Genomic DNA, 15,969 nt, shown 5'->3' with positions numbered 1-15,969 from the left:
TAAGAGGATTTTAGGCATTAGTATTTTTGGATTGGATAGGATTTCTATAATATCTGAAGATCCACATTGGCAGTTGGATCAAGGTGAAATTTGGCATGGACTTGGAAAACTTGAAGATCAAGCTACATATCAATTTTGAGTTGAAATTAATGGTTAAAGAAGGAGAAATCACTATTAGAACTTCTACATCTCCTTTCAATTTGGCATCCGAGTGACATCAGTGTAGTTTTTGGAAGTTTTCTCACAATCTACAAGTTGGATTGGGTTGAAATTTCTTAAGCGTCTAGAAGACTTATATTCATAATTTTATGTAAATTTTACATCAAGTGGATAGTCAAATTAGAAGTTAAAGCTTATTAAAGCTTATTGATTAGAATTAGGGCTAACAAGAAAAATCTAAATTACTTAAATATGAAAGTAACATGGAAATTGGGATTTATATATGATTGAGGTTACTAAGAAGAGTATTTTTTAGCACTTTTAAATTAAACTTTCGATTATATTCTTCTCATATGGATGAAACCTATTAGGGTTTCTTTGATATTTGTGAAACACAACCGCACCTTCTACAGCTAGGTGCCCAGTGCAATCCCAAACAAGACAACTCATAATACAACAACATTGTTGTATGGCGTGATTTGTAATCTGGAAACACACTAGATACCTAGCTATAGAAAGTTTAAATTTGACTTATATATGATGTCTTATCTCCAAAAATTCCTCTATTTTGTACAAAAGCTCAAATTATAACAAAATCCTTTAAAATATTTTCTTTCTATAAAAGCTATTTTTACCTTGAACTTAAAAAATTCATATCTCTCGATCCAACTATTCAATTTTTTTCAAATTTCTATATAACATAGATTCTATTCTTAAGCTTTATCACAAAAATAACGAACTGTAAATCTATTACCAAACTTTTGGTATCTTAGAAATCCTAGCAAGTGCTTTAAACCCTAGTCTACAAGTACTTGAAAACTATTTTCCTTATATCTCAAAAATCCAAAATTCAAATGCTACAAAATTTAAGCACAAAGTTTATTTACATGATTGCACACAATCTAGAAAATTTTGAGCCAAAATCTTGTCAAATTGCACAAGATATAGCTCAAAATACAACTACTAGTAAATCAGGTTACTTACTATACTTAGATTTGAAGTACTGACTTCAACTTCCAATATCTCTTTCATTCCAACTTGGAATCCATCAAATAGTATGCCAAAAGTGTAGCCAAAAAAAATGTTCTCTCTAATCCTAGTTGCCGATCCTTTATTGCCTTATGTACATGCGTGTTATGTCCAAAAGAATGACAATAGTTACAAAATCAACACCTTAACTTTGAGCATCCATATCTCTTTTATATAAACTCCAAATCATACAAAATTTATACTAAAACCATAGCCAAAAACATAAACTTGTTGACCTTAGCCTTCAAAGCTCGAATGCCTTCGAAAGAGTAATCCTAATCTCTAATAAGGCCTTGGACAGCCTCCTTGAAGTCTATTGAACATGATTTTTGGCCAATAGGAATGGAGATTTTCATCATCCATCTCCATTCATCTATATGGATGCTCTAACTTTTCTTTTTTGCTACCAAGACCCTTCTCCAATCCTTTATCTTATAAGATTTACATAATATATGCCCTAAATATCAAATAAAAGAACCAGAATAAGACCTCAAGAATCACCAATGTCTAACAAAGGTGACTCTGAATATATAAAAGTTACTACCAATAAAACCAACTTCAAAAGTTACTATCAAAAAAAAATAAAGTTATACAAATTCTAATAGAAGCTATTTTAAACAACATTTTTTTCAAGGTAGTAATCTATCTACATCTTATAACTAATAAAAATCTACTAACATGGCTTTTACTATATTGTCTAGTATATTATGTATTAAATATATAAATAAATTATTTTCACATGGTAGCCAAACCACAACACGAAAATATTGCCATATAGCTCATGGTTAAATAGTATATATAGAGGCAAGAGTGAGGCCTTCTTCACTCTTGTCAATGTCTTTCTTGTTCTTGGTCTTATTTTAAAAATCTCTAGTCTTCTTATCTTTGATAATAGCTATTTTAGTTTTAATATTATACTATCTTTGATAGAACATCTACTCTTTTTAAATAATATAAGAGTATATTGACCTTTTGATTGTTTTTGATCCATGTCCTTGATAAATATACCTCAAAAACATGATAGGTAATTATTTATAAAAGAAATTTATTTAAAAATTTTAAATTATTTTTATGATCTATTAACCTTATATATTATATTATTAAAAAAAATCAATAAAATCATTTGAGTTAGAATTATTCAAAATTAAGAATGTATTAATTTTTAATATATATTAAATAGATTTTGAATATTTGATTAGCATTTGATTATAATTCTTATAACTAAAATACTATATAGTGAGGTGATATCATTAAAAAAAAATACTCTCTAATTGTGGAGATTTTATCAACTAATATGAGTTGGTAGATACTTAAATAAATACATTTTTTTTTAAATTATATATATATATATATATATATATATAAATATATTTTAATATTTATATTTTAAGCTTTAAAATAATAATTAGATTTATTTTTGCTACTTAAAAGCTTTTACATACAAAAAATTAAAACTATATCAAACTTGTATTGACCATTTGATAATCTAATTCCTATTGAGTTTAATCAAGTTGTTTACTATTGAAAATTAAAAGAACTACATATAAAAAAATAAATAAATTTTACTTAATGTAGTTTATATTATCAATATTTAATTCTATTTTTGTTAAATTTATATCATATACTATGATTTAAAATATGTCTATACTTCAAAAATAAGTACATAAGTTATTAGTTTAATTCTATTAGGATAATTAAAGCTATTGCCTTAATTATCTTATTTTATAATTTGATTCATTATATATAAGCCTTACAAAAAGATTGGCTTAATCAAGTTGGTGGAAAAAAAATATTAATATAATTTAAAAAATAAAATAAAATATGAAAAAATATCCATTGAAGAATACACAAGTTAGAAGCACATGTAATAGATATAACTTGAAGTGCCTAACAATTGATTTTCATCAGATCATATCTTAATAAACTTATCTTATAATCATTCTATATAAGATTTTTTTAATTAATTATTGATTATTTTTAAATTTAATTATTAATAGAAATATATATCTATTTTTTAAATTAAAATTATCTTTTTTTATTATTTTGTACTTTAAATCTATCTACCACAACAAGATATCAATTTTGCTTAGTCTCCAAAGATTAACATTCATATATACTATTCAATCTAATCCATTGCATTATCTATTATACTTAGTTTTAACTTAGCCTTTGACCACTATCATCTTATTAATATAAAAGCTATTTATTCTTTTACATTTACTTCTTATTTTTATTTATTTTAATATTATCATTTTTAATTGGCCTAATTAATCAAAGATAATTCAAAAGAATTGATCTAATAGAGAAATCAAGACCAATTATGCTAAAGATTAGAAGATAGGTTAGAAATATCCAACCAACATTAAAATTGTACCAATAAAGACAAGACATTAGTAAAGAAGCTGCAGATATTTAATCCAAATATAAAATTATATGTCTAAAATATTGGATTAGAATAAATTAAATTATCTATTAAAAAATTATCAATTATATATAATCAATTATAATAATATGATTAATCACATATGTCAATGATTATATAATTCATTCTAACTCAATCTTTTATTGATATTATTAGTGAGAAATTAAATTAAATGTAAGACCTTTGGTATTTGTACATGAGTGTAATATTAAGTTAAATATAAGACCTTTGGTATTTTTTTAAATATCTTTTAAAAAACTCATGTGCATGTTGTAATATTTTAAAAATCCTATAAAATCTCTAAAATCTCTAAAAACATATACTGGTTTTTAATAAAAATATTAAATAAATCCCAAAAAAATCTTTAAAAAATAAAAATTTATCTCCGAAAATTTTTAAATTTAAGAAACAACCTTCAATGAGTTGTAACTTTGGATTTTCTTCTTGATTTAGCTTCAAATATTTTAAGCTATTAGATATGTTAGTTTTAAATAAGTTTATAAATTTTAAAAAGATCCAACTTACAAATTGAAAGAACAAACCAAAGAATTGTTCAACCACTACTGGAGTTTTTTATCAAAGTAATTAAATTTAAAATACTACATCTTATATTAATTATAATCTTTTTAATCTTTTTAATTCTATATTAAATTTTTTTTATTCAACATCTAAATAATTGATCATAAAATTTTAAAATTTTAAAACTAAAATATAATTTTAGAATAAATCCTTTAAATATAATTAGCTATAATCTATAAATAATAAATATATTGAACCTATTTAAAAATTAGGTTTCACAAATAATTACCTAATATATAATTTTCTTATTAAATACCAAGAAAAATCTAGTGAATAAAGTGTGTTTAGTTTGAAATGAGAATTTCTATTATTATCCTGTTTTTATCTGTTTTTTTCTTTTTTTCTTCTTTTTTTCTTGTTAATTGTGGTTCTTGTTTTATACTACTAATTAAAATATTGATTAAAGGAATTTTATAATTTACATTGAAGAATTTTTTTAACCTTTTATATATTAATTCAACAAATTTTAAAATTTTAAAATTCCACTTTAAATTTTATTTCTATACTATTAGTTAATATATTTTTGATTCTACATAGTACACTTGAGATTGATAAGGAACATATTAGTCATTAAAATTTAAAATTAACATATATTATAAAATTTATTTAGAAAGAATCGAATTATTATTATTTGAAGCTAATAAATGACTAAATAAATTAAATAAGACGAGAAGTTGGATGAATTTTATAGATTTTATGAATCTTCTAAAATAGATAAAAATTTATCGAGAATAAATTTCACTTCAAGATAATCAGAATTAGTAAAAAAAAATATATGTAAATAAATAAATAATAATAATACTAAAAATAAATAATATCTTAGCATGTTAGTAGATTATTTTTTAGAGATCCATAAGGTCATTAATAAATAAAATTCAACTTTCGTTTTTTTCTTCTAAAATGAAAGTAAATATTGTTCCAAAATAAAGCAACTATAATTTGCACCAATTTACAATCTATAATAAGTAATATTTTCTACTATAATTTATTTATTTTAAGAATTTTAGCAATTATGGAGAATTAAATCAAATTAAGAAAATATAATATTTTATGCATTAAGGTAAGAAAAAACCTATAAAGTTTCTTAAAAAATTAATTAGAAAGATTCTAAATAAATTGATATGATCTTTAATATTAAAAATGCTCAAATTACTTTTTAGCATCTGAGAATTAATATATTTCATACATTATTAGATATTTTTTTTCACTTTTTTCATTTTTATTTTTTATGTACATAATATTTTATTTATTTTAAGAATATATTAGGGCATAAGAAAAAAAAAATTATGCATTGCAAAAACTTAAAAATTCATAACATTATATAGTAAGATAAAAAAAAATATGAATTGTGGATAGCTTCAAATAAGGTTTTTAAGACATGTCATTTAAAATGAAAACCTAAAAATTGACTCTAAAAAATAATATAAAATAATTAATTTGATAAAATTGTATAAAAAACCAGAATAAATTGAAGGTACAAAAAAATTAGTTTTAGATTTTAAAATAATACTTACTAAAATTATTTACATTTGCCATTCAGATTTTTAAATTTATGTTTTATAAAATAAATTGAATTATGATTTATTAAAATTGCAAGTTTATGAAAAATATTTTCTAAAAGAACATAAAATATTCTCTATTGTCTTATTTTATTTATTTTTGTAAACATAGATTGGATTTATAGATGAGCCATGTAGCTACAAAAACTTTCCAAATAAGTCTTACCTTTTTGACCTTTAGTTCAGAAGTCTTTTGGTTTTTAAAAAAATCTACACGGTTGTTTTATTAATTGGTACATATGGAGACAAGACTAAGACAGTTTTTCATTTTTTTGAAATATATTTGCACTCCAATCTTGATTAAAAAGGCTCTTTACTTTTTTGCTTAATAATGGTATAAATGCAGTGGCTTCTTTTCTTATAAGTATGTTTATTTTTAATCTTGTCTATTTTTTTTAGTTGTATATGAATAGGTCTTCTTTTAAAATATTTTGTCTAAATTTATGTTCTTATGATGCATAAATTAGAAGTCAAAACAACATTCAATACCAAGACAAATTATTCACAAATATTTTTTTGACTCTTTTTATATAAAAAATTATATAGACTTATTTTTCCTTAAAATAAGTAAATTTAGTAAATAAATAAATAAATTATACTTAAATAAATTAAAAAGTATCAAAATGATTTTTTAATTATAAATTAGCCTAATTGATACTAAAATATGTTTTCCAAAAATATCTATAAGACTTTAAATTTATAAAATTAATATTAAAATGATTTAGTTTTTTTTACCATTTTAAAAGTACTCATAAAATGGAATTTTACTAACTTATCAAAAATTTTATAGGTAGAATATTGTTTTTTTTGTATCACCAATATTTTTATATCTCTACTTCTTATAGTTTAATATGTATTTTTTCTAATTTGAAGAGTAATACTACTTTATTATTATGAATTTTTTCTTCTGTTTTTAGGACCCCATGACATCTCATGAAAAAAGGAGCAAATTTAAAGTACATAGACAATCGTAACCTAGTGACCCAATGCTTAGACGTTGAAAGGCTCCCCTCTGTTATCTGCAACAGGAATTTTCTCAGAGCTGCTTTAAACTCATAGATATGGGACTTGGAACTTGTTACAGTCAATGTGCTGAGCAAAATGGCCACTTCATTCTCCTCATATGATGTTTTTAAAGTAATATGCTTTTTGCTGATAAAGGAACGGCTCTTTCAGGAAGTCATTTGAGAAAGTAGTTTAAGGAATCCCACGATCTTACTCCAATCTCAAAGCATCTGATCAGGTAGGATGGTAGACCTCACATACCCACCGTTCAAGAGAAGCTGGATTGAACTTTGCTAAACGTTACGTTTCACCTCGAATGCCGTGGCGCTGTAACCAACGATGGTCCCTTGTACCAAAACATGAACAAATCGAGACAGCCAGCAACAGTGGAAGTAGTTGATCTGGAACTGAGAAAAGAAGTTGCGTGACGCCAACAGGTTGCCCCAGGTGATGCAGTCTCGTGAGAACACATTTCAAATGCATGGGAGCGTGGCTCTAACAAGCCGAGCACTAGTGAAGGATTGGGAAGTAAAGGTGACATGAAGTAGGTGTGCACTCCATGCGGTTTTGAGGGAAAAAAAGCATCTTGTTTGAATTTTTACATCTGCCGTTCTTTTCGAGGTAAACTAAAGCATGAGAGCAGCATTCAGAAATCCGAACTGACTTTACAGTGTTTTCAAAACCCAGTTTGATGAAAAATAATGGTGAAATGTCATTGACTTCTCACAAAATCATACAGTAGAAACTTCTTCCTCCAATTGAACCAAAACTCCTTTTTATTGAGAATTCTAAAAACTCATTTTAGTTAATTTTGGATTTCTTTGCAACGTTCCTTAACACCCACTGAGATGAAACAATGTCCACCTGTGAGACCATCACATGGTTTTGGCGTTTTTCACTTTTTGAGATAGTCTCAATCCTCTAATTACGCAACACTGTGAGGTCTGTCGAAGATATTTTTTGAGATAGCTCGTGTAGCAAATGGCAGTAGTAGTGGCTGAAACGTACCCACATCAGGGGGGTATGATATAGATTCTTCCACTTCGAGCGCAGAGATGGTTGTAAGGAACCACAAGTGTGTTCTTGATGTTGAAATCAAGGATGCCTCTCGAAACAGACTCTTGGTTATGTATTCTTTTTCAAGAGTTGCTTGCATGCTTCCCTTGATAGCATGATTGTGCCGAGGCACACCAAGCCAAAAGAGCACAGGAAGCGATTTTGTGGATACCATCCTTGTCAGTGTTCAGTATGTGGATGTATCTGTAAAGATCTTGAAGCAGATGTTTCCCCTGTTCATTGATCTCAACTTGAAAAAGTCGACTAGTAAGGAGGAAGTCATACAAGATGGCCAATGCTTCAGCAGTGGAAAGTCTAAACAGAGAAGATTGAAAGAGGGCCGTCCTATTTTCTAAGCTCCTTCATCCGAATCAGGATTTGGTCTGTCATTGAACGTTTTCAATACAAACAAGTTTGCATATTTTATGTATAAGAGCTCTCATCCTGTGTCTCTTCGCGGTATGTAATATGTATTTGATTGACAGTGCTTGGCTAAATTCCGATTCAAATGCTCACTGCGCTGACTTAACAGTAAACCAGGCAACAAAAGTAAAATTACTCGTGATGGTTGTGTGATTGGCTTTCAATGTGGCAGCAGATTTAGCGGGTGAGACTCGGTGCAACATGTTGCCTTTGTTCTGCATCAAAAATTTCATTTCAACATGAACAATTGTGTAGTTTGACATCCATATTTACAAACCATTTACTCAGTCTCTGTGACCTAGTCTAACACGTGATGAATGTTATACCGTGATTATGAGTTGTACCATTTACCAATCCAATAACTATGAAGCTTAGAATTTCAGGAACCAGTGCAAAATTTAACTTGTTCGGTAGGTTCGGATGTGCCACGTATTTTCGACTTCATGCGTGGTTATCCTCATCTCCCGGTTTCAAGCAACCCTGAGAACGTCTCACTGCAGAGATTGTAGAGTTCCTCTTGGATTCACAGTATAGCATCACTTCAACACAATAATATGCTGGAGTGTGCACTGTGCTTCAGAGAAGTTGTAACTCAACCCCTAAGTGCCTCGACTTTGGCAGAAACTTGTTTAGCTTTTTTTAAAGAACAGAATTGGCGGCAAACGTAAGTTCTCCGTCAAATTTAGTTACACCTCTCAGTAAAAGAAGAGAGTATTTCCAATGCCCAACATGTGCGTGCATACCTTCCAATGTTGGCATCGATAAAAAGAGCAACATAGAATGTAGATCCTAATTAACTCGCGTCGGTCTGTTAGTATTGAAACGATGACTCACGACAGTAGAGTTGTCAAACTGTCCATGAAAACTTGTGAAGTTCTTCCGTTCTAACCGTCTACCTGCCATTCACCGGAACGACGAAGCACCGGTTGCTAATCAAGCATAAAACCAAAATTATCGAACGTAAATTTTGAAACTGTCAACAAAGAAGTGCACCAACAGACATGAGTTCTATGAAATTCAAAGGCATCCATTTGGAAGCTAACAGAGTGTGTATTGAGCAGTAGCAGGATTTCAAAGCTTTATGCGTAACACAATCAAAGTAAACCTGTTCAAAAACTTTCATTTGGTCTATGGATCTTAAGAATCAATGCCTCGAGAGTACCTCCACTTTGCTGAGGCCTCTCATATGTACATCCTCGTTGCTTTTTTAACGCTAACCGACCGCTCAGCTTTCTCAGTAATGTCAAAGTATCGAAAATGACCTGTATAGGACTCGTAACGTCCTGCAGAGTAATAATACAACTTTTACAAATGAACTCACACCATGAATGACACTGAAAACAGGAATAAGTTCTCCTATCTAGAGTGGTGTAGCTAATCACTGCCCTGAGTTGAGGGTTCTCTGTCTGGGTCGGCACGACCCCAACCCCGACTGCAATCTCGATCTCAATCTCGATCCTAATCCCGATCGCGAACTTATACTGATGGAATAATCGTTGACGAGTTGATGGTTTTCCTATCTCATCCTGACGGTATAATTGTTGGTGAGTTGTTCAGTCGATCTCTCCCTCTGGGTGTGTGCTCCACCGGTTCATGCTCCGCTAAGCTCTCCCTCTGCAAGAACGTTATCAGCATCTTCTTACTTGAGTGAGTCTGGTAAGCAGTACTATTGTGCAGTATGTATTCTAAAGCGAGTGAGGCGAAGGAAGAGGCATCGAATCTGGAAGAGGGAGAATCTTTAACACAGCTGTTTGAAACCAATGGATTTTACTATGAAAAAACATCTTGCGAAGGTTTGAGTCACCTTTCTAGCTCAGACTTACATTCGCTAAGTGGCCCAAGGTGTGGCACAGCACACTAACGCACCGCTTTGAGTAAGATCCGTATTGGTCGTCCAAGGATGATCACGATCACGATCACGATCTGAATCTCTCCAATACTGTCCAGTTTTGGAGGGAATCTTCCGTTTTGTTGCCTACGCATCCATCCATTCAGTGAATTAAACTTAGACCCTATTTATGCAGCAAGGAATGTCAATCACTTGCCGGCACAACACCGACCTCTGTACCGACCGCTTCTCCACACACACAATTCTACAAGAAACTTGAAGTTGGTATCACACGATTAGATTGAAGCCTATATGAAGGGTTTATACCACAGAAACGACTTCCCACTCTCTTCGCATCTTTTTACCATGAATATTGAACTTTCACAAGTACCACCGAAAACGAGAATGATACAGAGCTAACAATGTGTTACAAGTGAACCCTTGCTATCAAGATTAAGCAGGTTCTAAGCAAAACCTTATAAATCAGAAGGTATGACTCGGACGACAGAATCTCTTTTTAAGATGTATTGGACGAGCCAAAGATGGAGTTTGTACCAAGCTTTCTGGAAGAGGAGACCTGTCACCCTCGTATTCGATCAAAACACGCCCGAACTCGTCCTTCAGTGCGAGGTACTCTACACAGAATGGACCTTGGTGTCTTCGAGGATCATGCGAAGGAAGAGGGTGTCTACTGATAATGGGAGGAGTTCGCAGGGTTACGTGCCACTCCGCAATCAACTTCATATCATCGTCTACAGTGAATTCACGGCTGCTCTTTGCATTGTACCACCACAGGCCCTTCTTCCACAAGAAAGCGCCATTTAGGGTTGCTTCAATCTTATTCAACCCGAAGTTTTTTGGAGTCGGCCAGATTTTGCACCTCAAAGCAATCTTCTGGTTGTTTCTGACGGTGCACCTTACAAGAATCGTGTTATCTATGATGTCATATGAAGATAACCTGCAAAAGCAACGCTACATGGTTGGCAAAGCTGTTTTAGGCTTCCTATAATGCATTAGCTTCCAGTCTTACGTGTTCCGGAGAGCTGCTAAAGAGCTTTCTGTCAAAAATAAATAAAAATAAAAAATAAAATAAAATAAACGGTGTAATTAACACCAGCAAACGACAGGAGCGAAGAGAAGAGAGAAGAGAGCTTACCAGTTGCTAGTCTGAATCGGTAGCGATGGCACTGTCGGTAGCTGTGGTGGAGGAAGTGGTCGCAGCAGTAGTTGACGATGTGAAATGGAAGTAAGGGAACTCAAACCGGAGCCATTGCTCATCAAAGATGTCATATCCAACGTCGTCTGCAGAGAAGCAAAATCTTACTGCTGTGAGACACCAATTTTCGTGGACTTAAGCACATGAGCTGCTCCTCAAGGGAAATTGACCATGAAGAATTTGAAATCTGAAAGAGACACTGCTAGAAGTTAAGAAATATTACATCCAGACTGCTGCATTCGGAGCTGGAGACTTCCTTGCCGTTGGCATTGTGTAGCCATACGACCACGTCTTTCATGCTGGGCCGATCCTCTTGCCGGTCTTGGACGCACGCTTGGGCAACTTTCACCACTTCATGCAGCTGCTCTTCAGAGTACTCGTTGCGGAATATGCACATGTCAACCATGTTGCGGACGTTATGCCGCATTATGACCGGGTCTGGCTGGAAGAAGGAGTCCTTGCACCAATTCACAAGCGAAATCCCCTGATGAATGGCGCGACGGCCAGTGATGAGCTCCAACAAAACTACACCATAGCTGTACACGTCGTTCTTGTCGCATGGCGTGCCATTATGGAGGTATACAGGATCGACATAGCCATGGGTGCCGCGTACACGAGTGGACACTGTCACCGGATGGTCCGAGGGCAACGGCTTGCTGAGCCCAAAGTCTGCAAGTTTCGCATGCATTTCCTCGTCGAACAGAATATTTCCTGACTTAACATCCCTGTGCACGAGCGACGGGCTCGCATGGCTATGGAGATACTCTAACCCCTGTGCAACCTCAGCTGCGCACTGCATGCGAGCTTTCCAACTCAACACCATCCCTCCATTTCCAGGTTCGAGCTTGGATTTTATATGCAGATACTGATCCAAGGAGCCTGCCCCCATGTACTCATATACCAGAAACAAATCGTCTCCCTCAATGCAATAACCAAGTAGTGCTACAAGGTTGCGATGGTGCAGCCGCGAGATTGTGCTGAGTTCCGCCCAGAACTCCTTCTCTACCACTTCCTGACTGCGATTCTCGACATTATGGAGCAGCACATTGCTTCCATTTTGCAACCGTTTCACCGCCAGTGGGCGTTGAATGAGTTCGTCGGCGAGCGACTTCGCAAAGTAGACCACCCCTTGTCCCCCTCTCCCGATCTCTTTGCTAAAATTCATAGTCATCTCCTCCATCTCCTTCAAGGTGTATGCTCTCACTGCACCCACGGTCGATGATCGAAGAAACCGGGGGCTGTTGCTTGTAAGCGTCGTAGACGAAGAGGAAGGTGGCATGTTTGGCTCCAACTCGACAATATCCTTCGATGAGGACGTCACAGCCGATTTTTCTAATTTCTGGGTTGCCCTCCAAAACAGCCCCGTTGTCACGCCTACAACGAAGATCATAAACCACGACAACAAACTGCTGATGTTATCCATGCCGCGACCACGAAACACGAGAGTCCCCTGGTTACCTCCTCGAATCTTACCACATAGATCATCTGGTTCCTGCGACCAGGACGGCGACTTGTTGAAGTCGATGCCAGAGTCGCTGCTGTACAAGCCCACATCTTCGCTCAGTTGCGCCATAGCCATCATGCTCGAAAGCATCCAAGCATTTTCTCCCGCCCATCGCCACGTCCGCCAAGCCTCTCTAATCAAAGCTTTTACCATCGGCGGCAATTTTTCAAAATCCTGCGATCCTACTCGCATAGACAAGCTCCTGAACATCTCCCTCAGAGTTTCCTCCAGGGATTCCAACCCCGTTTCCGCCACTTTGAAGGATTTTCCCTCCACCCTCTTCTTAGTCTAGCCTTCACGACTACAGCTTCCGCCTTTTTTCCGCCTTTCACCTCTCCTCCACTCCTCCCACTATTCTAAAAGCATCCTTTGCCCACACCCTCACATCACACTAGATCGCACAATTCACTACGACAATTTTTCTTCAGTGACCTGACGTCGACTCTGTGTCGCTCTTAGTTGGAGAAACTTGAATCTAGAGTGGCGTTTAGTGTTGGTGTCTTTGCAACTCCAGGACAGCAATTCAACCCCCAAGCAACTCTATTATGCTACTGCACCAAAGCTCTCCTCTCAGCTACTTCGCAATCATTAACTCTTCACCTCACTCCACTTACTTTCGATCAGCATCTGGCAACCATCACATTGATCAGACCCTACCGCTAAATTCTGGCTCTATACCATTCCCATCAAACTCTTCTTCTGACAACCTCCTGGTGCGTCCGCCTTCAGTCTTCCTCATACGCACAAAACAAAGAATCTTAACAATGCTGAGTGGAAGGTAAAAATCATCTGAGCTCTGTGTGCAGATCCACACCTGGTCCCCACCCACCTGTGTGAGCTGTGATTACGACCAAAGATCGAATGAATCCAAGGAACGGATTGGTTTTCCAACCGCCGAAAGATGATGCCGAAGATGGTGACGTAATAGTGCGGGGACCGAGTCACCCAGAGTCCATCGGAATGATTGACAGCATGCATTTTATTAGTTGCAAATTAATACCTTCGATTGTGCATCCAAATCTCTCACATTTCTCACCACGCTCGTAGACCAATCACACGTTGTTTATGAAGTGGTGCAAAGCTCATCTGAATGAAACTCTGGTCTTACGTGTGCAAAATTACTATCATGGCCAGTGCTATTATATCCATATTTGGAAAACTCTTTCGAAAACTTTGGAAACGTTCTCGATGAGCTCTATGCCCAGCCTAGATGCAGCTAATACGATTGGTCTCAACATCTGAGCACCTCAAACGAAGGTCTTTCGTAGATAATAGGTGACTTTGGATGGTGGCGATCGGCTAAGCGGTGATGAACTTGATGTGTCTTGGACTTCGTGCCCGCTTTATCATCGTTGTTGGTCATTACGGGGATGGTTCCTGAATAGATTGGGTGTTTAGAGTGAGCTATATATATTGCGATTGGGTGTTTAGAGTGAGCTATACATATTGCGATTGGGTGTTTAGAGTGAGCTATATAGAATTCTCTGCAAATTTATACGCCACTTTGAGAGTTGTTAGGTCTTGGTTTTCTGCTTAATCCATAAACGATTCGCCCAGTTACCACCAGCACAGGAATGTGGTCGCACCAATTTGAGTACGTAGAATATTCTTGGAAGTTAGGTTGGTCATTCTGCCGTTATTAATAATGTCATCAGATTCTAGTTCTATACCCGTTATCATTGGTCCCATCCCCTTGACGCTCGAGTGATATTTATTTATATTTTTTGCAAACTCGATCAGGCTAGAGGTCAAAGTCATGTTCCGCTTTGACCTTGGGGAACTGTCGTGGTGCATTTCCATTTTGCAACTTGCTCACGAAATCAGCAAAGTTACTTGCAAATCCGAATTCCAATAGAATGCGACAAACCTGTATTCTGCCCGATAAAATTGTATTCAGTAAATTAATATTGATCACTATTACAGATGATAAATGGTTTTTTCGTGATTTGTGCACGGTGTGCTCCAAGTCACCCCGAAGGCCCAATCTATAACCAAGGAACATTTTCTTTATAGATAGCTGTATCATTTACAGATTGGAATAATGTAAATTAACGAAAGATTTACAGATTCACAAGGTTTACGAGCTTTGTTTACTGAGATAAACAGGTTTAACTTCTATCAAATCATGTCCAATAATTACAAATTGGAGACCATAACGAAGTCGGTCAGTAAGTTGCAGCATTAACTGCTAGTGGATTACAAGTTCAGTTGCCATGGGACATGGAATCAGACCATGAGACCGTCAAGTTTTTTTTAGATAATGCCATCACATGCAAAGAGAAGCCTCAGAATATCAAACCATTAAAACGGAGCAACGGAACAAGTAATATTCACTTGCAACGACAATGTGCTCCGACGTGAGGGTGTTGCTCAGCAAATATCCACAAGCAGTAAATACAAGAGCAAGTGAACAAATATCTCCATGAAGATGCTGATTCTCGGATTGTTGAAAGAGTGGGCAAGATTACCTGGTTCTCAGTATTCTATTATAATTGGAGCCTTGACCACGTCAGATTGAGTGAAATGGTCTAAGCTAGCTCATTGTGGGTAACAGCCCCGACGGCATTGATTGAGGATGAATAGGATGATGTGAAAGAGAGGCACATCCGTTGACGAAATCGTCTGGAATCTAGCAATATGGTAGGAGAAAAATAAACAAATTCATGCAATATTTATGGAGCCCTCGAAGCCTGCAAACCTCTACGTACAGGCTAGAAAGATGATCACGAGTCGTAAAGCTGGAGGTAAGACTAGTTGTGTTTTTGACAAACAGAGTATCGGTGGTCCGTTTTTTACGACATCTTTGGTCCCACAAGATGATCTACATTACGTATTCACCGAAATAAAATTTTGATATCTAAACCACCATGGTATGGTTCGTCCAAAAGTGCCAACACTCGCGCAATTTTCAAATCCATCCATGAGCATTGCATACTCAGTGAACGTCACTCAAAACCTGTGTCCCGAGCACTCAATTACTTGCAAATAGCTGGTCCACGACATTTTCCCGAAATTCCTCTGCTTATCAACGGTTGTGGCGGAACGAATCGCTATTTTTGACAATGCCGATAATCCAGCAAACCCGCCCCACAAGTTTAATTCAAACCCACCCCTGCAGCAAAAAGCTTAGCGGGCAGGCAGTTTCCAGGCTGCAACCATGATCTGTATTATCACAAGTTTCTTCACTGA

At 34.7% G+C, this 15,969-nt stretch overlaps 1 protein-coding gene across 2 annotated transcripts; it reads right to left on the bottom strand.

The window, feature by feature from the left end:
* Positions 1 to 9,301: 9,301 nt before the first annotated feature.
* On the bottom strand, positions 9,302 to 13,546 carry LOC112287274 (uncharacterized). 2 transcript variants are annotated; one of them, XM_024530139.3, is made up of 5 exons: positions 11,500 to 13,546; positions 11,217 to 11,362; positions 10,616 to 11,018; positions 10,099 to 10,207; positions 9,302 to 9,846 (listed from the first exon to the last, which is right to left on the bottom strand). In XM_024530139.3, exons 1-5 carry the CDS (start codon positions 12,988 to 12,990, stop codon positions 9,824 to 9,826), a joined length of 2,172 nt encoding a protein of 723 aa, XP_024385907.1. In that variant the 5' UTR covers positions 12,991 to 13,546; the 3' UTR covers positions 9,302 to 9,823. The 2 variants fall into 2 exon arrangements, with proteins under 2 accessions (XP_024385907.1, XP_024385905.1); XM_024530137.3 differs by having other exon boundaries at positions 10,056 to 10,207; positions 11,500 to 13,412.
* Positions 13,547 to 15,969: the final 2,423 nt, after the last annotated feature.

The sequence above is a fragment of the Physcomitrium patens genome, chromosome 10 (genome assembly GCF_059467195.1).
Source record: "Physcomitrium patens ecotype Gransden chromosome 10, ASM5946719v1, whole genome shotgun sequence".
Lineage (NCBI taxonomy): Eukaryota > Viridiplantae > Streptophyta > Bryopsida > Funariales > Funariaceae > Physcomitrium > Physcomitrium patens.
This window is presented reverse-complemented; position numbering and strand designations above follow the sequence as displayed.